Source organism: Dermacentor andersoni, chromosome 5 (genome assembly GCF_023375885.2).
Source record: "Dermacentor andersoni chromosome 5, qqDerAnde1_hic_scaffold, whole genome shotgun sequence".
NCBI lineage: Eukaryota > Metazoa > Arthropoda > Arachnida > Ixodida > Ixodidae > Dermacentor > Dermacentor andersoni.
In genome coordinates, this window is record NC_092818.1 from 12,389,296 (window position 1) to 12,413,979 (window position 24,684).

The 24,684-nt window shown below is 51.2% G+C and overlaps 1 protein-coding gene across 1 annotated transcript in view; it reads left to right on the forward strand.

Annotated features, from left to right (window-relative positions):
• Positions 1 to 24,684, forward strand: part of LOC126530124 (alpha-mannosidase 2C1-like) — a 241,787-nt gene that overhangs the window by 197,052 nt on the left and 20,051 nt on the right. The window contains exon 16 of the mRNA XM_050177562.2: positions 7,833 to 7,975. Coding sequence (XP_050033519.1) covers positions 7,833 to 7,975 — 143 coding nt within the window. The remainder of the gene's footprint in view (positions 1 to 7,832; positions 7,976 to 24,684) is intronic.

The following is a 24,684-nucleotide window of genomic DNA, read 5'->3' on the forward strand; positions in this document are numbered from 1 at the left end:
AAAATTGACAGACCGAACTCTAGCTAACACCTACATAATGCGAAGCACTGCCCAAATAATTGCAGCATGACACGCCGATCTGTGCCTAGCTGGTGGGGCCCAAGTGGCCTTGTTATTTTTGCGGTGTCAGCAAGCTTGCATTTGCTTATGTGTTCTACATTGAAGACATTGTTTGGGAGTGCCTACCGGTGAGATTGGTTGTGGACTTTGTTTCTTTTCTCGCCTTAAACAAACTTTACTCAAATTAAAACTAGATCACAAGCTGAAAGATTTGTGCATATAATGAGCTATCTCATGTATTTGATGTGAAGGGCCTTCATGCTTAATTTTTGTCTGAACATTGTTAAAAAGTGACTTTTTGGCAACTTTGAGAGTAATTTTCTGGAAAGCACTTGATTTCGTTGCCAAACATTTTTAGCATATACTATAGCAATGGGAAGGAGGAGGAGGAGGAATAAACTTTATTAGTTTAAATGAGCTGACGGTAAAATCGTCCGAGGTGGGCGGCGTCCCTAGTCCAGGATGCCATGGGCCTGAGCTGATAGCTTGGCCCTGCTCACCAGGCGATGCTGGTCTTCAGGGCTCGAGCTTGTCAGCTGGGCCTCCCACTGCTCGACGGTTGGTCCGGTGATGGGCGGTGTCGATGGGTTTTGTTGACATTCCCATACCATGGGGTAGAGGGTATTGGGCGTAGAGCAGAAGGCGCATTTGTGAGTATAGCTCGTAGGATACATGGCGTGTAGCAGGGTGCCGTGCGGGAATGTGCCGGTCTGTAGTCTTCGGAATATCACAGCCTCTTCTCTTGTCAGCTGGGGATGCGGGGGTGGATAGATCCTTCTACCCAGTCTGTAGTGGCTCAGGATATCGGCGTATCTTTTCGGGACGCTATCTTGTTGGTCTATCAGTGCTCGTGAACCTGGTAAGATAGCCCGGAAAATGTGATCTCGGGCAGCGGCATTAGCCGCTATGTTACCCGCCAGGGACTCGTGTCCCGGGGCCCAGACAATGTACACTTCTGGAAAATTGTCTCATTTTTGGAGGATGCTCAGGGCTTGTTTGGAAATGCGGCCCTTTTGGTAATTCCTACATGCTGTTTGTGAGTCGGTGATAATTTGATTGTGATTAGGTCTTCCTCTCGCTGGCCCGTAGTGACCGCCAGGGCTATCGCCGTTTCTTCCACGCAGTCAATGTCTGGAGTGCTTACCGAGGCCGCTGCTACCTCTTGTCCTTGGCCGTTGATCACGCTGATAGCGTGGGCCGCTCTGTTCTTGTACTTTGCCGCGTCGGTGTATCGGACTTCTCCTTGTTTTGGTCCTTCGTAGGCCTTACGTAGAGCTTTCACTCTCGCTCGCCTCCTTTCTCTGTGGTATTGAGGGTGCATGTTTCTCGGGATGCTGGCCACCGTGATCTTCTCCCTCAGGGGTAGAGGAACCCGCTGTTTTGTGGACTCATTTTCGACTGGGTAGCCCAGTCTTATTAGCGTGTCCCTACCCGTGCTGGTGAGCTTGAGTCGCTCTATCTGGCTCGTGTTGTGGGCCTCTACTAGTTCCTCCCAAGTATTGTGGATGCCCAGGCTGAGTAGCTTCTCCGTCGACGTCGTCGGTGGAAGCCCCAGTGCCAGCTTGTAGGTCTTTCGTATTAGGGTGTTCAATTTGTCTCTCTCGCTGTTCTTGAGACCCAGGTACGGGGTGCCGTAAGTGACTCTGCTGATTATCAGGGCTTGTATTAATCTGATTGTGTCCTGCTCTTTCAGGCCGTGCTTTTTGTTTGTCACTCTTCGCGCCAAGTGCGCGACTTGGGTAACTGTCGCTTGCAGTTCTTTAATGGCGGCGAGACCGGCACCGTCCTTCTGGAGAGTGAGGCCCAGAATACAGAGTGTGTCCACCTTGGGTATGTTGACTCCATTTAGCGTCAACGTTGGGTCAGGTGTCTCCTGCGGAGGCGGCCCTCTTGTCCTCTTTTTGAGGATCAGGAGCTCCGACTTTTCCGGCGCGCATGAAAGACCGCAGCGGTGTAGATAATGCTCGGTCCTGTCGATGGCTTCCTGCAGGGTGTCTTGTTGTTCGCCCGCCGATCCTGTGCACGTCCACATGGTCAGGTCGTCTGCATACATTGCGTGACGGATACTCCTGATGTTCTCCAAGAGGTTCGGCAATCCCCTCATCGCTATATTGAACAGCATCGGGGAGATCACCGACCCCTGGGGGGTTCCTTTCTGCGGTATTTGGAACTTCTCGGTCCTGAGATTCCCCAGGCCTATGGTCGCCGTTCTACCCGTCAGGAAGTCCCGGACGTAGTTGTATGTCCGCCGTCCGCAGTTGGTATGTTGTAGGCTGTTTAGCACTGCTTCGTGTGAGACGTTGTCGAAGGCTCCCTTCACGTCGAGTGCCAGGATGGCACTCTTGTGGAATGTGCTGAGGCCGTCGATGACTTCTTCTTTAAGCTGAAGTAGAATGTCCTGGGTGGAGAGGTTAGACCGGAAACCGAACATGGTCTTCGGCAGGTGCCCACCTTCTTCCAGGTAGGGTGAGAGACGATTGTGGACCATGTGCTCGAAGAGTTTTCTTGTGCATGACGTGAGAGAGATTGGACGCAGGTTCTGTAGGTTGATGGGCTTGCCAGGTTTCAGGGTCACCGTTACGTCCGCGTGCTTCCAGGAAGCCGGTATACTGCCGGTCTCCCAGCTTTCATTGATATACTTTAGTAAACTCTCCGTCGCCCCGTCGTCCAGGTTACGGAGGGTCTTGTTGTTAATTTTATCCTTGCCGGGCATCGTGTTTCTTGTGAGGTTTCTTAAGGCTGCCACGATCTCCGACTTGGTGAAAGGTTGGTCTAAATCCGGATTGGGTTCCCCCTCGTACTCCGGGTGAATGACTGGCTGCGTCTTCCGTTGTTGCTCGTCTCCGATGTACTTCCCGGTGATGGCTTCGAGCGCTTCTTCTTCGGTTCTCTGGAAGTTGTGTATAAGTCTTTGTATGTGTTGCCCCGTGACAGTTTTTGATTCCGTCTTCGCCAGAAGGGTCTTTAGAATGGCCCAGGTCTTTCGTTTGCTTAGGGTTCCCTGTAACTGGTCGCACACTTGATTCCAGTTCTGACGTCCGAGTTTTTCAGCATACTCCTCCGCCTGCCGCGAGACTGCGGCAATGCAGATCTTGAGTTTGCGGTTTCTCTTCTGCATCTTCCATCTCTTCAAAAGTCCTCGCCTGGCCTCCCAGAGGTGAAGTAGGTGTGGGTCGACTTCGGGATTGTCTGTAGTGAGTTGGATGGTCTTTGAGTACTTGGTAACCAAGTCCATCACGTTCTTGGTCCACTCCTCGATGTCCTCTAGGCTTCTGGGGTGTTCATCTTTTCGGAAAGCAGGCCAGTCTGTAATTTTGGCCTGACCTAATATCACGGGGGTTTTGTGGTGCATGATTTCGGTCTGGATGATATGATGGTCGCTGCCCAGAGTCTCGTCCAGTCTCGACCACTCGACTTGCCTTAAGCCAGTGGAGAAGGTCAGGTCTGGGCTGGTGTCTCTGGAGACACTGTTGCCGATTCTAGTTGGTATTAAAGGATCGGTCCACAACGTCAGCTGGTGGTGTTGTGCCGCGTTGTGCATGCCCATACCCTTCTTGTTGGTTGATCGGTAGCCCCAAGCCACGTGTGGAGCGTTAAAGTCGCCCACCACGAGAAGTTTTTGACCGTTGGTGACTTTCTTCACTTCTCTCAGGAACTTGTCCAAGTCCTTTATTGTGTCGTGCGGAGGACTGTATACATTCAGGATGTAGAGGCTCTGCAGGGTTTTCTTGGGAGGAACCAGCTCAATCAGAGTGTGTTCGATTCAGTGGTTGATTTGGTGCTGCTGCGTCGTGTAGTGCTTCTTGATGAGGACGGCGGTCCGGGTCCTTCCTTGGGCAATGTGCGTTTTGTAGCCGCGGATCGTAATATTATTTGATTCTGTTTCCTGTAACGCGATGACGTCAGGTTGGTGTAGGGTGCATAGGTGAAGTAAATTTTGCCGTTTCTGAGTTATTCCTCTGCAATTCCACTGCCAAATTTTGAGGGTTTTGGTCGCTTCTTTCTTCTTTGCTATCTTATTCGCTATCTTGGCTTCCCAGAGTCTCGTTCATCTGGGCTTCTCTGATGGGGTATTTTGGCTTTTTGCCTGCTCTTTTTCCCTTTCTAGAATGGAGATGTGTTGGCTGAGCTCGTTGCCCATCTGGGGGATCTCCTGGCGGAGCGTTTGTACGGCTGCTTGGACGGTGGCTGCCACAGATTTGCTTATGGTGTCGACGGCCTGAGCCAGTTCGGCCTTGTCTTCGGTTCGGGCCTTGTTCATCTTGTACTCTATTCCCGATTCTAGGTCCTCTATCGGGGGAGTATGTTCCCTCGGCGGCGTTGGTGTTGTGGTCGGTTTCTGCTGTTTTTGCAATTGGTCAATGAGATGTTGAAGCTTCCTTTCCAGGGCTTGTTCCCTGGCCTGAGCTCTTCTGTTTCGTTCCTCCTGATGTTCTTCTTGCTCTTCTAGACGCTTCATGAGCACTTCATTCGCTTCATCAGGTCGGCGTTTTGCCTTCTGAGGGAGGAGATGGTTTCCTTGTATCTCGAATTTCGCTCTTGTGTCGGCAGTGAGCAAAATGGGTTGGTTGTCGACTTGGAACTGGCTATCACTTCCGCCCAGCTGATCTTCTGCTGTTCTTGCTGTGGCTTACTTGTTCCATATTGCGAGGAGCTTGAACTTGTCTCCCTTGTTATAGGTGGTTGTCGGCCTCTTGATTTACTTCTCTCCCTCACGTACAGGGGTGGGGGTCTTGGCTTGAGCCTTTTCTCGCACTCCTTGCTTGCCGTCTCGTGAGGCAGTCCACATAGTTTGCACTGCAACTGGCAATCATGATCTGCTTGTGGGTTCTTCACCCCGCACCGGTTGCAGATATGTTTGTCTGGGTTGGGGCATACGTCCTGCCGGTGGCCGATTTCTCCACAGGCCTTGCAATATTGTACCAATCTGCGGTACGGGCGGCAACGTGTGTATGAGCCGGCTACTTTCACATAGAAAGGGATGTGCGGACCTTTGAAGGTGATAACTGTTGAGGTGGATTTGCCGAGCATCCTCGCATGCAGGATGCCACAGTTGTTGGCTGCCAGTAGTTCCGCAAGTCGTTTCTCTGTCGTACACGCAGTGATACCGTGCACGACTCCATGTACTGTTCCTGGGAGCAGTTTGATGTACGACGTCATCTCGTATGTGGCCGCCCCAAGTTCGATGCTGCTGATGGAACTGAGCTTCAGTGCGTAGTCCTCGTCTGCGGTGCTGGCAATTATTAGGTTCTGCTTCCACTGTGTTTGGATGGCTACGTTCGCGCAAAACTCTTTGAAAGGGGAACCACTTGCCCTTGCAAGTCCTTCGGTGATCTTCTCGTCCGGCCAGCTGGACAGTTTCATGCCGGTTCTTGGTTGGTATACCACCTTGTAATAATTCTCTGGCAGCGGCGGCGTCACGCGTTGCGGCGGTGGCTTGCCGTTGGTTCGGCTTCCCTGATCTTGCTGCCGTTAATGGTTGCTGTTGGCTTGCATGCTTGCTTCCACTCTCGGGTTGCTCCTCGCGTTCAGTCCTCCTTGCTGGTTCTGGGGGTTTCCCTGCTTTCCTCCCTCTTGTATGCGGTCCTCGTTCGGCGCCTTCTTGTTTTTTCTTGCCTTGATTACTTGGAACCATGGGCCAGCTTGACTCAGCGTCTTGCCGCTGTTCTCATCGAATTCCATGTTGCTCTGGACCGCTGTATAGTCTTGGCTATTGTTCTCTATGTCCATTTCATGAGCACTGCCGTTCGTTTCCCCTGCCATTCTCGGTGCTCGCGAGGACACGCGGGCCTGCTCCTGGGGCGCGTGCGGCGTTCGGAGAACGGTGTTCGAATATGTCGAGGTGCTCGTTGCTCGGTGTGTCAAGGTAAACACATCCACTCACCGCGGTAATTCTGGCGACTTTCGATGCCGATTGCCTTGTCGAGTTCAATGACACAAAATCGTGAAGTTTGGTTAAGGTTAACCGCAATAACTCGCGATAAAAGCAGCAGCCCATGCGAAGCGCGTCCGCTCCACTCGGCCCCCTGGTGGAGCTGAAATGTTAAAATTGGAGCTGAAATGTTAACTGTGCTGATGCAAAAAATTTCTGAAAACTCACAATATTTTGCTTTTTTACTGAGCCAATTAAGCACGGAAAAATTTATAAATGTGCTCACCTATGATTTCACATGAAAAAACTATGCCAGTAGAACATATTAAAATCAGATTTGTCATTGTACCACACTTGATAAAAAAGCATCTATCTGCTACTAACTTTCGCTTCTTTATGAAAACTTCAGAGTGCCTATGTTACCAAAATTTTTTTTCGACAAAAGTACTTTGGTGAAACCTTATTCGCAGAGTCGACAACTAGAGGCCAGTTGATGGGGATGGTCCCTGTTGGGGTCTGGGACATTTCAGGTCGAATGAGTCATGTGTGTACGACAGGTGACTGTTAGTTCTTACAGAACTGATGAGTGCCATATATCTCCAGCTGAACTGGTTACACGAGTCTGGCCTGTTGAATCCTGAGGCCCAGCTTTCAGGCCACCCAGTGTACAAGATGCCATGCTGGAAAAGGACTGCCTTTGAGGTTGTGCTGTTATGGCCTAATGCCATAGTTTTTAACAAGCAGGTCCTCAGTGGTGCCTAATGAGCTTTTTGTTTTAATATTATCCATGACAACAGGCATTAATGACATAAAAACTGAAAAAAATCAAAGAAAAACTTGGTACATACTCGTGTACTTTACTTGACCATTTAATTGGGTTGTGGTTTGAAAATGACCACTCCTATCAGTGTCGACTCGTGAACTGTGTTCACTAATGGTGCATGTGATGTGAGTTTGGACCGCTGAGATGCATGATTCTGAGGTGACAATGCTGCATGGCACGAACCTTGCTTTTGGGGTGATGCTGTAGTTGGCATGAACTGCATCATAGAGGTCGTGCTTGTCACCTCAGCACTTAGTTGTTCAACCACTTTTTTGTACAAACCAGGGAACACATTTTAATGCAGTGTAATTCCCATTGACACTAAATAAGTAAGCCAAGCGCAGAGGTCCAAGGAGCCCTGAAATTAAACTAGCTCAAAGAGATTAACATGCATGAGGCAGAAGTAAGCTCGAGCATTGGTAGTCTGGAGATGTGTGATAGACCTCTCAAGGCTTAAAATGAAATTCGCTGCATTGTAAATTATCCTACATGGTAAATCCAAACAAGGCAAAAGTTCCCCGGACGATGGTAAGCAAGGTATCGACACTGGGCATGTAAGGAATGTCGCTAGAGCCAAAGTTTCCACAAGAGGATGTCTTCATCAGGGCAGCAAGTTTGGCATCCCTTGCTCGACCGCTGTTGATCCTTTATGGAAAGGGGACACCTGTCATGAACCTACCTAATTAAAATTAGTGGCAGTTTCTAAATGTCTACCTGTCTTAAGGTAAACTTAGCTATGTCATGCACTATGTCAAGCAAAGAAGCTGTTTTCATGACCAAGAAATGTCTCACAGCACTACGTACTCTGCAATGCTTCATCCATAACTGAAATCTCACTATAAACTAGAAAAAGAACCTTTGCTAGTTTGCACTTGAAATTTTCATATCTGATGAAAAGTTTCTGGCTAAGGTATTGCTATTGACTGCTTTATTTTTTCTTGTCAGCTTCTAATGTGGTTGGATGTGTGACGCTTTTTCTTTTTTTATCTCTGCATATTTAGCTGTTTGATTTGTCTTTAAAAAGGCTAATTGTATATATATGTGAAATGCCTTTTCTCATTTCCTTTAACACTTCAGGAACATTTCAGGAAGCTGGAGTAATTCAGCAAGCGTATGAGTTGGGCTGTCCTCTCAAAATGGTCGTCTGCAATGCTGAATCAAAGCTTTCAGGGGTTCTGAGTTCACAGAAGTCACTGATGGAGTCAGCCTCATGGTTTCAGGTGAGCCTTGCTTTATGATAACTTACATAATGCATCATTATAGCTGACACTATTGTCACATGATTCTTTTGGACTTGCTCAGTCATATGGACATCATCTTGGTGCTTCCAGGAAATTGCTGCCAGTAGTGTTCTACTGGCACTGTCAGTTTGTTAAGTTTCACTCTCAAAGTGTCCATTAGCTTGTTCATCTTTTGTGTAGCTGCCGAGTCTTATGAGTGCAGAAATGTTTTCAACAAAATGTGTTTTTTACAACAAGTGCGTGAAAAGAAAGGTACAGCAGAGAAAACCATGCATAAAACTGTTGAACTGTATGTTTAAGGGACTATACAAGTCGTTTTAATGAAGATGATCTGATTTTCTTAACCTCTTAATTGCTCTACCCAAGTTAATTAGTCTGGTTGCCTGTCTATACTCTTGGCTGTTCCTGAATAAAGTTGTGCCCCGTTTTCTGCTGACTCTTTGCCTTTTTCTAGGTATAATTTGTTAATCATGGCAGCTTTTATTTGTACAGTTGAATCTTGATAATTCGAACTCAAAGGAGCCTGAAAATTTGTTCGTATTAAAAGAAGTTCGAATTAAAAGAAGCTAATTGACTGGAGGACTTACCTGTAGTGGCGCATGTGTGTACACTGAGCTAACACACGAGTGGGAAGTTCCACAATATTTATTCGCATGTATTTACAATTTACAGTCAGTTATTATGCGTATCAGTGCTTGTACTATGATAGGAGATGGTGGGTGCACGTGTGTATAATTAAAGGAAACATACTATGTCCTGTGACAATTGTCCCTTTGAAATTTTGGTATGCTTCACCGCGTAAGATTACTGTATTGGGGCGAAGTTGATTTTCAGGAATCGCCATTATGCAACGCGCCATGCTTTACGCACTCCGAAACCATTGGCAAGGATTACAAAGGCAGAGTCAGCGCCATTGCTAATAGCGGCGAATCGTTTCAATGAAAAACACGACAGCGAACAGCAAGAAGCTTGGTAGCGAACGCCGAAATAGCTATGGCTGCCAGTGGATCTGTGAGCTAGAGTGCCTGCTTGAGGTGCAGCAATAATCAAAATGGCGGTGGTGATGGCTTTGTGAAGAAGAAGACGCGCCTCGCGGCACAGCCGCATCGCCAACGCGCGGCTCGTCTCGGCTCGCGCTGTTGATTGCTGGCGTCCGTTTGGACAGTGCTTCAGGCTGCCTCCCCGTTCCCGGTCACTGTGCCTTCGCATTAGGCGCCGCCAATAAACCTTTTCTCAATTGGTGGAGGCCTTGGGACTCAAACCCCGTCGCTTGAAACCCTGGAGCTCAGATCAAGAACGCTACCGCCCGCCATAACCTACAGCTCATCCCAAACGACACCGACGCCACAGTCCGTCACCTGCACCGGCGTTCCACGACAACGGGACCCCAAGATCTTCAGCGGTGCAGATGACGAAGACGTAGAAGACTGGCTTGCGTCATATGAACGGGTGAGCGCACACAACAAGTGGGATGATCCAGCCAAGTTAACCCACGTCATCTTTTATCTGGCTGGTGTTGCCAAACTGTGGTTTCACAACCACGAAAGTGACGTACCCACATGGTCACTCTTCAAGACAACCTTTACGGAAGTGTTCGGCCGATCCGCTGTTCGCAAACTGCGCGCCGAACAACGCTTGCGCGCCCGAGCACAGCAGACGGCAGAAACGTTCACAAGCTACATAGAAGACGTTGTGGACCTTTGTAAACGAGTCAACGCCGCAATGCTCGAAGCTGAGCGAATTCGCCATATACTGAAAGGCATCGATGACGGCGCATTCCAGATGCTCCTAGCCAGGAATCCGCGCACTGTGTCTGAAGTTGTCAGCCTATGCCAAAGTTACGATGAGTTAAGGAAGCAACGCGCCTCGACTCGGCGTCCTCTGGGAAGCGACGACTTGTTGGCGAGCCTTGACAACATGTACGACCCATCCTCATTCCTTCAGCGGGTCAAGGACTTCGTGCGTGAGGAAGTTGCCCGCCAACTTTCTTTAGTCCCCTTCACTCAGGAGCCCACCTCCCGTATTCCAAACACGCTCTGCACCCTCATTTCCGAAGGGGTCGCCCAAGTTGTCCCTTCCGCACACCATCAGCCGCCTGCAGCCGTGAATCTCAACTCTGCGCTGGCAGTGCAGCCTGTTGCCACGCCTCTCACCTATGCGCAGCCAGTCCTGCCTGTGGCCGCGCCTCTCACGTACGCGCAGGCAGTACGCAGGCCTCCATAGGCGTCTTTCACGACCCAGTCCCAACCGCTGCCACCGGAAGCCCATGCTGCATCTTGGACCGCACCGCGAGCTAATCCTTGGAGGACACCTGACAATCGACCTATCTGTTATTCTTGCTGCACTCCCGGACACGTCGCCCGATATTGCCGCCGTCGCCCTCAAACGTTCGGCGACACCTCGCGGCCCTTCCAGTACGGCAGCCAGCCATTTCGCCAATACGCCGCTCCTTCCCCCCAACCGTACGCTCGTGCTGACATCCCAGAATTTCCTTCGCGTCGCTCGCCATCCCCTCGCCGACGCTCGCTCTCCCCAATGCGTCGGCGACCTGCACCACCTGACCAGGAAAACTGAACTTCGCAGTTCAAGAGGCAAGAACTGCGCCCCATTCGAACTGTCTAAGTCCTCCCGCCTCTCCTGCTAACGTCGTCGAAATTTGTGTAGAAGGTGTTCCTGCATTTGCTCTTGTGGATACCGGTGCAGCCGTTTCTGTGATAGCCGCCAAACTGTGCCGTTCACTGCGCAAGGTGACCACGCCGCTTTCTGGACTGTCGCTTCGTACGGCAAGCGCGCAGCACATCACTCCGCACGCAGCCTGTACTGTACGTGTGCTTATTGATGGCATTGCTTACATTGTCGAGTGTATTGTTCTTCCCACCTGCTCACATGACGTCATCCTCGGATGGGACTTCTTATCCAGTCATAAAGCCGTGATCGACTGCGCACGCGCCGAAATTGAATTTTCCCCTTGTGACGCACCCTTGGACAAAGATTGCGACCGCCCTTCTAAACTTACCGTGCGCGAGGACACAGATATTTCACCTGGCTCCTTCGCCCTCGTACGTGTCTCTTGCGATGCCATCGCTGATGCAACGGTCCTCTTCACACCGTCCGACGTCTTCATGAACCGTAAATCTCTCCCACTACCCTTCGCGATGCTTGACATGGCTGGCGGCTGCAGAAATATATACTTTTACAATCCCCTCTGTGCGCCTGTTACGTTGCTCGTTGGTGAATGCCTTGGCTTCGTGGAACTCCTCGACTCTTCGTCTTTGGTTGACGTCCCCGGAGACTCTTTTGATATCGACTCCGGCCAACCGTCTTCGATGTCCGCGCTTGAGGAAACGTCCAGGGATGCGTTCTCGAATGCCACCGCCAATACCCTCACACCTGCCGAACGCGCCGACCTTCTTGACCTCCTGCACCAATTTAGAAGTTCATTCGACGTTTCACAACCTCGCCTGGGCCACACGTCGGAAGTGCAGCACTACATTGACACCGGTTCACATCAGCCGTTACGTCAACGACCGTACCGCGTTTCTGCCGAAGAGCGCCGTGTCATTACCACCCAAGTCGAAGATATGCTGCGCCGTGATGTTATTCAACCTTCACACAGTCCCTGGGCATCTCCTGTCGTTCTCGTTCGCAAGAAGGACGGGTCTATTCGCTTTTGCGTCGACTACCGTCGGCTAAATAAGGTAACGCGCAAAGACGTCTATCCTTTGCCGCGCATCGACGACGCCCTCGACAGTCTTCAGGGAGCAGAATTCTTCTCGTCCCTTGACTTGGGTTCAGGGTACTGGCAGGTCCCGATGGCTGCTGCCGATCACCAGAAAACCGCATTCATTACACCTGACGGCTTATATGAATTTAAGGTGATGCCTTCCAGGCTTTGTAACGCCCCTGCCACCTTTGAACGACTCATGGACAACACGCTGCGTGGCCTCAAGTGGTCTATATGTCTGTGTTACCTCGACAATGTCGTGGTTTTCTTGCCTGATTTTTCTACTCACCTGCTCCGCCTCAGACAAATTTTGACCTGTCTAACGAACGCTGGCCTTCAACTCAACCTCAAGAAGTGCCGCTTCGCGCGAGAGCTTACCATGTTAGGCCACGTTGTGTCCAAGCATGGCGTTCTACCCGATCCTGCAAAACTTCGAACAGTCACTGAGTTTCTGAAGCCTCAGACCATCAAAGAACTTTGAAGCTTCGTGGGCCTATGCTCATATTTCCGGCGCTTTGTTCAAAATTTCACATTGATCATGGCTCCATTGACTCAGCTTCTACGCGGTGACGCCGCCCTCTCCTGCTGGTCCCCTGCATGTGACTCCGCCTTTGCTACGCTGCGTCGTCTTCTCATCTCCCCACCTATTCTTCGCCATTTTGACCCGTCAGCTGCAACTGAAGTACATACAGATGCCAGCGGGGTCGGTCTCGGCGCAGTCCTCGCCCAACGAAAGCCGGGCTACCCCGAATATGTAGTCGCCTATGCGAGTCGCACGCTCAGGGTGTCTACCAACCGGGAAAACCGGGAATTCTCAGGGATTTTGAGTAGTCTGGAAAAAGTCAGGGAAAACTCAGGGAATTTGGGCCTCTATCAGGGAAAATTAGCGGCAATATTATTGAGAGGGTCGAAAGTTGCGGTAATGCTGGCTCGAGTAGCAGACAGGAATCATAATGAATCGTCTTTGACGCCCTGTCGTCGGCAGGAGGCGTTGCCAGTGTACAGTCAACGAGCGACTTTCCGGATTCCTGATAATTTGGACGGCTTCGCGGCACCGCCACGTACCCCATAGAGTCAACGTATCAGAACGTGTGAAATTTCCGACACAAGAACTCTTTGCCGTCCGATTTTCCGGACGCTTTGCCGTGACCGCAGGTCCGAAACGGCAATAATCGAAGGCACCACCGCTGCCGTTTTGATTACTTCGCCACCTCGAACCGGCTCTCTCGCACGCAGATCCGCTGGCACCCGTTGCCACCACTGCGGCAACGCTAGGCCTAGCTGCTTCGACGTTCGCTATGAAGCTTCTTGCCGTTGGGTGCCGAGTTTTTTTATTGAAAGAATTAGCTGCTGTCAGCAATGGCACGGACTCCACCTTAGTGGCCCTCGCGATTGGCTTAGAAACTTAGAAAACACGGTGCGCTGCATAATGCCGGTTCCTGAAAGTCAGCTTCGCCTCTGTACAGAAATGTTACTTGGTAAAGCTTACGGAAAAGTATTGCAGTGAAGCATAACAAGCGTGGGAAGGGGCTATTGTCACGGAACACAGTTTGTATTCCTTAATTATACACCCGGGCACCCGGTATTTCCTGTCAGAGTACGAGCACCGATATGCCTAATATGTGTACCGACAGGCCTTCAGAGCGTTTTCGAACGTGCCTGTGGCGGTTTGAGCCCCTAAGGGCAGTAAATGACACGCATTTATTTTTTCCCAACTGGCCGATTTTTCGGACGTTTTCGCGGCCCCTAGGGAGTTGGAAAAATCGGTCCTGGACTGTGCAATTGATCAAGATGCTTCAAATGGTCCTTGGGGCGAACGAGTGGCGGAAGGCGGACAAGAACAGAAGTGACCTACGCATTGAGGAATAAACGAGAAAAGAAGCTTGCTGCCGCCGTTTTGAAGGAGCTTGAGCTCAAAACATAAAGTTTTGGCTTACACAGAGATGCAGGTGTCCCTCACCCAAACCAAAATAAACTCTTTAAAGCAGTGAAACGCAACACTCGGGCGTCGTGTGCGGGCTGAGAGTATGTTAGGACCGTTGAAGTTTACTTATGAGCTGTTGAGAGAGAATCTCAATTGTGACCGAGTTCGGGCCTCATCCCACTGAGGTTGCTACCAGTTGATAGAAATAGCTCATATTAGAAAATATTTGCTTCTATATGCATCTCCTTTTTATTCGTATTTGATAATGTCCGACCCCATTTGCAATTTTTTTCGAAGACACTTTATTTGCTGTGCATTTTACTAACCCCTGCCTTCTATTATGTTTTTGAATAACATAAACACTGCTCCTTAGTATTCAAATTGGATTAAGCCGCTTTTTAATTTTTTTCATGTGCTTACTAGAGAGTAACAGCATCAGGCGGTATGGTTTCAGTCCGTCTTGACATAAAACATAGTTCTGCATCACTCAGGGAAATTTGCAATGGCACTCAGGGAAAACCTGGAAAACTCAGGGAATTTGGAAATGTCAACTTGGTAGACACCCTGACACTGACGAAGCCTGAGGCCAATTACAGCGTGACCGAAAAAGAGTGCTCGGCTTTAGTATGGGCACTTGGCAAATTCCGACCATATCTGTACGGGCGCCCATTCGACTTGGTCACAGATCACCATGTGCTTTGTTGGCTCGCCAACTTGAAAGATCCCACTGGCCGCCTAGCCCGTTGGGCACTACGCATCCAGGAGTACGATATTCGCGTCGTATACCGCAGCGGACGCACACACTCTGACGCAGACGCCTCGTCTCGTTCACCTTTACCTCCAGACTTGGCCTGCGGAACAACTTCCGCACATTCCGTGTCATCTCTCGACATGGACTCCTTTGCCACCGCACAATGTCGTGACCCGTGGATCGCTTCTCTTTTCGACTATCTTTCTGGATCATCGACCATCCCTGTATCCCGAACCCTCCGACGCCAAGCAGTTCATTTTGCCATTCGTGACCAGCTGCTGCACCGATGCAATTACACTCCTGAAGGTCCTCGCTGACTTCTGGTGGTTCCCCGCAGCTTAAGGTCTCAAATATGTGCCGCTTTCCACAACGATCTGCAGTGTGGCCACGCCGGCGTCTTCAAGACGTACAAACGAATTCACCACTGCTGCTACTGGCGCGGCATGTACAGTTTTGTACACAAGTTTGTTCGGTGCTGTCTTGACTGTCAACGCCGCAAATCGCCGCCTTTACGCCCCTCTGGTGCCTTGCAGCTGCTCCCGTGCCCTGCCACACCCTTCGATCGCGTCGGCATCGACCTATACGACCTGCTTCCTATGACACCAGACGGCAATCGGTGGATCGTAGTTGCTGTTGACCATTTGACACGCTACACCGAAACTGCTGCTTTACCAAGTGCTACAGCGCGGGATGTAGCCTCTTTCGTCCTACATCGCTTCATGCTTCGACACGGCGCACCTCGAGAACTCCTCAGCGATCGAGGTCGTGCCTTCCTCTCCGAAGTCGTCGAAAGTTTGCTTTCGGAATGCCACATTATTCATCGGACAAGCACGGCATACCATTCACAGACTAACGGGCTCACAGAGCGATTTAACTGCACACTTGGTGATATGCTCTCTATGTACGTGGCATCTGATCATGGTAACTGGGACCGTATCCTTCCATTCATCACGTTCGCGTACAACACCGCGATCCAGGCCACTACGGGATTTTCACCTTTCTTCCTCCTGTATGGCCGCGAGCCTACGCATACCATCGACACGCTCCTTCCATACCGTCCTGACGCCTCCGAGTGTCTACCTGTGTCCGACGTCGCCCGACAAGCCGCAGAATGCCGCCAGCTAGCGTGCTCCTTTACGGCAGAGCAACAGCAGCGCCAGAAAGAAAACCGCATTGACACGCTTCCAAACACCACCTACGCTCCAGGCGTTCTTGTGTGGTTGTCGGTCCCTTTCCAAACGCCGGGGCTTTCCTCGAAACTCGTCCCAAAATTCGAAGGGCCTTACCGAGTCTTGGAGCAAACATCCCCGGTGAATTTTCTCATTGAGCCCCTGTCACCACCTGAAGACTTGCGCCAGCGTGAACGTGACATTGTCCACGTCTCGCGTCTCAAGCCCTACCACGACCCTCTACCTCCCGATTCTTAAGGCGCCAGGATGGCTCTTTTTGTCCGGGGGGAGATTGTGAAGAAGAAGACGCGCCTCACGGCACAGCCGCATCGCCAACGCGCGGTCGCTGTGCCTTCCCGGTTGCTGTGCCTTCGCATTAGGCGCCGCCAATAAACCTTTTCTCAGCTTAAAATCATGCCGTTTCGGACCTGTGGTCATGGCAAAAAGTCTGGAAAGTCGGACGGCGAAGCTTTTGTGCTTCCCAAATTTCATATGTTCTTATATATACTGCGAGACAGCTGTTAAGCCTCAACGGTTTATTGCGCAGGTCGCGCGCTGAAAACGATGACGCTGGCCATGATGATGAATATATACAGATGAAGAAGATGAAGGGGTCATATAATGCTCACACAATTTCCGCTGCGCATAGAAGCGGCCAACCTGGCCGCTGGTTATGGCGGGAAACGCCGTATGAAAGGTTCTAAACGCGAAACATGCACAATCATTGTCGAGCAGCAGCGGCCGTCCAAAAGCGGAACAACTGGAGTGACACGATAGTTAACTGCCGAAGTCTGTTCCCAAACAATGTAGGGCCCGATAAAACGGGACTGAAATTTCTCGCACAATCCAGGAGCGCCAACTGGGGTCCACAGTAACACTTCGTCTCCAGGGTGGAAGGAAACGACACGGTGAGATGCATCATAGCGAATTTTGCGGTCTTGTTGACTGGTGTCGGTGTTGAGGCGGGCATGTTGGCGACACCGGGCAACGTGCGAAACGAACTGCTCACACACTGATGTGGACGAAGGCACGGGGACACCAAAGAAAGAAGCGTCGAGGATAGTGAGCGGTTGGCGACCATACACGAGGAAAAAGGGCGAGTATCCCGTAGTGCATTGGACGGCCGTGTTGTATGCGAAAGTGACGAATGGTAGAATGACATCCCAATTGGTGTGGTCAGGGTTGATGTACATCGGACAGCATGCAATGAAAGCGCTCTGTGAGACCATTAGTTTGAGGGTGGTAGCTGGAAGTTGTTTTATGGATGGTATTGCACTCATGGAGAACATCGTCGAGAAGTTTAGAGAGAAAGGTCCTGCCACGGTTACTCAAAAGGACACGTGGGGCTCCGTGCCGTAAAAAGATGGCTTCCAAGAAAAAGGCTGCAACCTCCTCTGCGGATCCCAAGGATAGTGCGGCTGTTTCAGCGTACCGTGTCAAGTGGTCTACAGCTGTGACAATCCATCGTTTACTGCCAGTGGTTAAGGGTAGCGGTCCATAGAGGTCCATACCAATGACTGCGAAAGGAGCTTCAGGACATGGGACAGGTTGGAGCAGTCCAGCTGGAGGTGAGGTCAGTCGTTTGCGGTGTTGGCAGAGCGAACAGGAAGCCACGTATTTCGCTATGCTGTTTGCAAGTCCAGGCCAAGAGAAGCGGTTGCGAATTCGCTCGTAGGTTTTATGGAAACCAAAGTGACCGGCTGTGGGATCGTCGTGAAAGGTCTCCAATATCTGGGCCCGAAGTGATCGGGGAACGACAGGAACCCAACGATGACCTTCGGGTATAATATCGTACCGGTATAATATCGAATTTTCGATCTTGAAGTTCTTCAACTGCCGACGGAGCCGAGCGTTAGGTGTGCGAGATGATCCGCGAATACGTTCCATAACGGAGTGGCAGTAGGAGTCATTATGTTGGCTAGAGGCAAACGTATGAGAATGGCTGGATGGGAGCCGGTCGAGAGCTGCAAGCGAAGGGAATGCAGGCGACGTGCCCTGCGGTTTCCTCACGGAAGGTGGTAAGCAAGCAGCATTTGAAGATGGTGGTAAGGGACAACAAGAGAGAGCATCGGCAGCCTGGTGTTTCTTTCCAGACTTGTAGGTGACATCGAAGTCGTATTCTTGTAAACGGAGTATCCAACGGCCGAGACGTCCCGTTAAATTCATTAGCATCGCCAACCAGCACAAGGCGTGGTGATCAGTAACGACCGTAAAGTGGCGGCCGTGCAGATAAGGCCGAAATTTTTGGACGGACCAAACAACGGCGAGACACTCTTGCTCGGTAATCATGTAATTTTTCTCTGCAGCTGTTAGCATGCAACTTGTGTATGCAACCACACGTTCTTCAGAATTTTGCTGACGTTGCAGAAGAACAGCGCCGATACCGTGTCCGCTGGTGTCAGTATGTAGAAGAGTGAGTACGGTGTTGTCGAAATGACAAAGCACAGGTTCGGACGTGAGGGCACGCTTGTGGGCGTCAAAAGCAATTTGGCATTCGTCCAACCATACGTAGGGAGCTCCAGAAGGAAGGAGTTGATGGAGCGGTGCCGCAATGGTGGCAAAGTTACGTATGAAGCGCCGAAAATATGAAGCTAGGCCAAGGAAGCTACGCAAGTCTTTGGTGCGTTGAGGCCTGGAGAAGCGGAGGACAGCGGTAATCTTGTCCGGGTCGGGTCGAAGGCCCTCCTTGCTGACAAGGTGTCCAAGCACTTTAATGGTTTTGCTGGCGAAGTGGCACTTCTTTGTATTCAGCTGAAGGCCAGCAGCTGAGAGGCATGTCAGGACTTCGTCGAGGTGCTGCAAGTGCTGATGGAAGGTCGACGAAAATATGATGATGTCGTCAAGGTAGCATAAGCAAGTCTTCCACTTTAGGTCCCGTAGTACGGTGTCAATCATCTGCTCAAATGTGGTGGGAGCATTACACAGGCCGAACGGCATTACATTAAATTCATAAAGTCCATCGGGTGTGGCAAAGACGGTTTTCTCCTTGTCTGCTTCGTTCATGGGTATCTGCCAGTATCAGGAGCGTAGATCAAGGCTGGAGAAATATTCCGCGCCTTGTAATGAATCTAACGCATCATTGATTTGGGGCAGTGGATATAAATTCTTGCGGGTTATTTTGTTCAAGGCACGGTAGTCTACGCAAAATCGCACTGAGCCGTCTATTTTACGCACCAAAACGACAGGTGAGGACCAAGGACTTGAAAATGGGCGTATTATGCTACCTTTCAGCATGTTGGCAACGTGGGTATCGATCTGTCGTTCAGCGGAAGAAACGCGATATGGCCGCCGGCGCACGATGGTAGTTCCACCTGTGTGTATGCGATGAGCCGTCGCTGAAGTCTGTCCCAGAAGAGGAGAGTGGACGTCGAAGCAGTCTTTATGCTTGGATAACAACGTCAGTAACTCCCCCGTCTGCTGTGGCGTTAGATCGGAGATGATGGTACTAGCGAGATCAGAAGCAGGGACCGGATCCATAGCTGTGGGTGGTTGTGAAACAGCAGTAGTCGAGGTAAGCACAGAGACAGGCTGAGCATCCAAGACGCACATGAAAATGGCGCCTTTAGAAAGCAGGACTGGCTCATTGGCTGTGTTGAGTAGAGCCAAAGTGGCCATGCCGTTGGTGAAGCAAACAAGGCTGGGTGCCAGAGCAATCCCTTTGGATAAGCAACGGGCTGATGGTGCAACTAAAACGTCACCATCGGTGATGTCAGAGTTAACTGCAAGTAGTTGTTCGCAACCAGGGGGCACCATACAATCGTCAGCAGTTCGTAAGCGAAGGCGTGGTTCGTGCACGTCGTCGGAATTGTCAGTCTCTGTCAAGTTAACGAGGCGTTCATGGCACGAGATGAAAGCCAACGCCGAAGAGAGAAAGTCCCACCCTAGTATAAGCAAGTATAAGTGTATAAGATATTGGGATTTATATTGAGCAAGTGGTGGCCTGAATGAAGCTCCAGGGAAACTCGAAGGTGTAGAGGACCAAGGATCGAAAGCAGCCTCCACCACTTGCGAGACAGCTGTTAAGCCTCAACGGTTTATTGCACAAACGATGACGCTGGCCATGATGATGAATATTATTACGATATCATCGAGCGATGCTCAAGAAACGAGCCGCCGCGAGAACGACGATGAAGTTGGTCGGTGCGCTTGGCGCGAGCGAGTGTTGGCCTGGCTGCCTGGCTCCAGTGTAAATAGCCTCTTCTGTCTGTGTCTTTCCACACGCAACATTCTGGTGGAGGTCAGCGATCCCCGCCCTCACCACGGAACTCAGAAGTGGTCAGCACACCGAGCTTGTCACCATGCCTCCCGGTGACGCACCCACCTCTGCAACGGCTTCGGCTTCTCCCACTGCTCCAATCGTCACGGTCGCCCCACATCGCGACCCAGGTGTGTTCTCTGGCCTGGAGGGCCAGGATGTTGACGACTGGATCAAACTCTATGAACACGCCAGTGCTAATAACAGGTGGGACCCAACGATTATGCTCGCCAATGTCATCTTTTATCTCGGTGGCACCCCACATGTGTGGCACCAAACGCATGACGACGAGATAACCAGTTGGGAAAATTTCAAAGAGAAGCTACGGGAACTGTTCGGCGACCCCATTGGGTGCAAGGCTGCCGCAAGAAAGGCTCTTGCGTCCCATGTTCAGTCATCTACGGAGCCGTATGTTTCCTACATTCTCGACGTCTTGGCTCTCTGCCGGAAAGCTGACGATGCTATGTCCGAAGCCGATAAAGTGTCACATATTCTAAAAGGCATCGCCGACGACGCTTTCAATTTGCTTGTTTTCGGCAACGTCTCCACTATCGACGCCATCATCAAAGAATGCCGTCACCTTGAACAAGCTAAGAGCCGCCGTATCACACACCACATCATGCGGCTCGCTATCCAACACTGCTGCTACGTCGACATATGAGGGTCGACCACGTCAGACCACCACCTGTGACGACGTCACCCGTATTGTTCGCCCCGAACTCGAGGCCACCTGTTTGCCAGCTTTCTCCACGACGCCTCCCGATCCACCAGCAACCACCATTGCGATGATCCAGGCCGTCGTCCTACAGGAATTTCAGAACATGGGTCTGAACTCCGTGTGTTCCACGTCTCAACCCAGCGTTCCCCAGTTCTCTAGCGGCCCTCCTCGTCCTCGGCAGTCCTTTTCCGCCACATCTCGCCGCAACCCGTCTGATTGGCGTACCCCTGATGACCGGCCGATCTGCTTCCACTGCTGTCGCATCGGCCACGTCGCTCGTCACTGCCGCAACTGATGGCCACCCCCTCCTCGGACATACACTGCCGCTTATTCCCGCACCTTTGGACCTTCCGTTCCCTATACCACCCGCCATGAATCCACTGCCGCTGATGCTCCTGCTCCGAACCTTCGATACGGCCGCTCGCCCACACCTCGACGCTATCAGTCTCGTTCGCCCCAACCCCGTCGCTTCTCTTCGCCGCCTATCGCCTCCCGGACCCAGCCGGAAAACTAGGCACTGCAGCTTCTGGAGGTGAAGCTGCGTTGCCGACCCTGCCCTCAAATCCTCTGCTCACATTACCCACGAACCGAAACCTTCTTGACGTTGACGGCTATCCTGTCACGGCACTCATCGATACAGGAGCACATCTTTCTATTATGAGTGCTGCCTTCCGACGATGGCTCAAAAAGCTCCTCACCCCAGCGTCGCACGCGTCGTCCGCGTTGCGGATGGCGGTACTGTGCCTATCATCGGCATGTGTACGGCACACGTCAGCATCGCCAGCCGCCACACTCCTGTCCTCTTCACCGTAATTGCTCATTTCCCCCATGACCTCATTCTCGGCCTCGATTTTCTCCCTGCACATTCTGCTCTTATTGACTGTTCTTCCAGTACCCTTCGCCTTGAGTTGCCGATGCTTGCAGAACCTTCTGACGCACCCCACTGCCGCTTACGTCCTACCGGCTTTCTTCGCCTGCAGCCAAAGTCAATAGCCTACATTGAACTGTTGTCTTTGCGACCAGTTCCTGATAGCGAGTACCTCGTCACTCCTCTGCCCGACATTCCAATAAGGTATGACGTTACAGTGCCTCACAGTATACTTAATATTACTGGGAACCGAATCGCATGCCTGTCTGTATCTTTGGATTGGCGAAGCAAATTCTACCGCAAGGTATTTGCCTTGCCACCGTTGATAGTCTCGGCGACAAATACGTGGCAGCGTTATCGACCGATGGTTCTCGCGAGCTTAGCAGGCCCCTCGCGCCAGCCTCGGGCGCCGATCCCAATATAAAGAAAATGGTTGCAACGGACCTGTCCTCGGCGCAGGCTGAAGAGCTTTGCCAAGTATTATCGTCCTACCGAGATATTTTCGACATCGACGATCGCCCTTTAGGCCAGGCGCTCGCGGTCAAGCATCGTATTCTTACTGGTGATGCTATGCCTATTCACCGACGACTGTATCGAGTTTCTGCGTCGGAACGCCGAGTAATTCAAAACGAAGTCAACAAAATGCTAGATAAAAACATCATTGAGCCTTCTTCCAGTCCCTGGGCATCACCTGTGGTGTTGGTTAAGAAGAAGGACGGCACGTGGCGCTTCTGTGTAGACTGCCGTCATCTGAACAACATTACTAAGAAGGACGTCTACCCGCTCCCACGGATAGACGACGCCCTTGACTGCCTGCACAGTTCCAGCTATTTCTCGTCGATTGATCTTCGTTGGGGATACTGGCAGATTGCTGTTGACAATATGGACCGAGAAAAGAACCGCGTTCATCACACCTGATGGCCTATACCAATTTAAAGTAATGCCGTTTGGATTATGCAACGCCCCTGCCACCTTCGAGCGTATGATGGACTCCTTGCTCCAAGGTTTCAAATAGTCCACGTGCCTCTGCTACCTCGACGGCATCATCGTCTTCTCGCCAACGTTCGACACTCACCTTGAACATCTCACAAGTATACTTTATGTATTTCGAAAGGCGAAGCTGCAACTTAACTCGTCCAAAGGTCGTTTTGGCCACCGGCAAATTACTCTTCTGGGCCATCTCGTTGATGCTTCCAGAGTACAGCCTGATCCCGACAAAACTCGCGCTGTCAGAGTTTCCGGTTCCGAAGACAGCCGCAGACGTTTGAAGTTTTGTAGGGCTATGCTCGTACTTTCGTCGTTTTATTCAACATTTTGCGGCAATTGCTAGACCCCTCACTAATCTTTTGAAGAAAGGCGTACAATTCTCGTGGGGTATTGCAGAAGCCGCCGCCTTCTCTCGTCTTGTTACTCTTCTCTCCTCACCACCCATTCTCGCCCACTTCGACCCTGATGCCCCCACTGAATTGCGTACAGATGCCAGCGGTCATGGTGTAGGTGCCGTCTTAGCCCAGCGTCAGCATGGCCAGGATCGCGTTATTGCTTATGCGAGCCGCCTCCTCCCACCATTGGAGCGCAACTATTCCATTACGGAACAAGAATGCCTTGCTGTAGTCTGGGCGGTTGCGAAGTTCCATCCTTACCTTTACAGTCGCCCTTTTTCCGTAGTCACTGACCATCATGCTCTCTGCTGGCTCTCTTCGCTAATAGATCCTACAGGCCGGCTTGGTCGATGGGCTTTGAGGCTACAAGAATTTTCGTATTCCGTGGTGTACAAGTCTGGCCGCCTGCACCAAGACGCTGACAGCTTGTCGCATTACCCTGTTGACGACTCTGCCTCCTCTAAAATTGCCAGTGCTTCTTGCGTATTCTCTGTATCACAGCTGCTTCATTTCGCCGACGAGCAATGCCGTGACGCCCACATCAGAGCACTCATCGACCGTTTTGAGCACTCTCCGGCGGATGCTACTCTACGCCACTTCGTCCTCCGTGACGGTACTCTGTACTGTCGTAACCTTCATCCGGACGGCTCTGAGTTCCTACCTGTAATACCTAAACACCTCCGCTCCACCGTTATAGAAGAGCTCCATGACGCACCAACGGCAGGACATCTCGGCGTATCTCGAACCTATGACCTTGTACGTCGCCGTTTTTTCTGGCCGGGTCTTGCCCGCTCCGTATGACGTTACATCGCTGCTTGTGAAGTTTGCCAACGACGCAAGAAGCCTTCCCAGCTCCCCGCTGGTTATCTGCAGCCGCTCGACATTCCTGCCGAGCCCTTTCATTGTGTCGGCTTAGACCTTCTCGGCCCATTTCCGGAATCTGCATCAGGGAACAAGTGGGTTGCAGTCGCGGTGGACTACACGACCCACTACGCCGTAACCTGTGCTCTTCCGACCAGTTGCGCAAGTGATGTTGCGGAGTTCCTCCTACATGATATTATTTTGATGCATGGTGCTCCGCGTCAATTTCTAACAGACCGTGGCCGTACGTTTTTGGCCAAAGTCATCGATGACATCATGCATGCCTGCTCAATACGGCATAAATTTACCACCTCCTACCATCCCCAAACGAACGGCCTCACTGAGCGCTTGAACCGCATCCTTACAGACATGCTATCCAAATACGTTTCCGACGACCACCGTGACTGGGACCTGGCTCTACCTTACATTACCTTTGCATACAACTCTTCCCGTCTCGAAACTGCTGGCTTTTTCCCGTTTTACCTCTTGTATGGCCGCGAACCAACGCTACCACTGGACACTGTGCTTCCGTCCACCACAGCTTCAACTAGCGGTTATGCCCGTGATGCAATCGCCCATGCTGACCACGCTCGCCAACTTGCGCGCGCTCGTCTACAAGTGTCTCAAGACAAGCAGAAGCAACGCTACGACCTCCGTCACCGTGATGTCCATTTTATGCCCGGCAGCCTCGTGTTGCTTTGGTCACCTTTGCATAAAGTTGACCTATGTGAAAAACTCCTTTCTTGTTACACAGGTCCATATCGCGTGCTCCGCAAAGTGACCGATGTCACCTATGAAATCGGTCTAGCCACGCCCACTACGTCCTCCACTGTGACAACCAGTGACATTGTCCACGTCGCCCGACTCAAGCCCTACACCTCTCTACGTGCCTTGGATATTTAACAGCACCGTGACGGTGCTTTTGCCGCCGGGGGGGGGGGGGTAGTAGTACGATATCATCGAGCGATGCTCAAGAAACGAGCCGCCGCGAGAAGAACGATGAAGTTGGTCGGTGCACTTGGCGCGAACGAGTGTC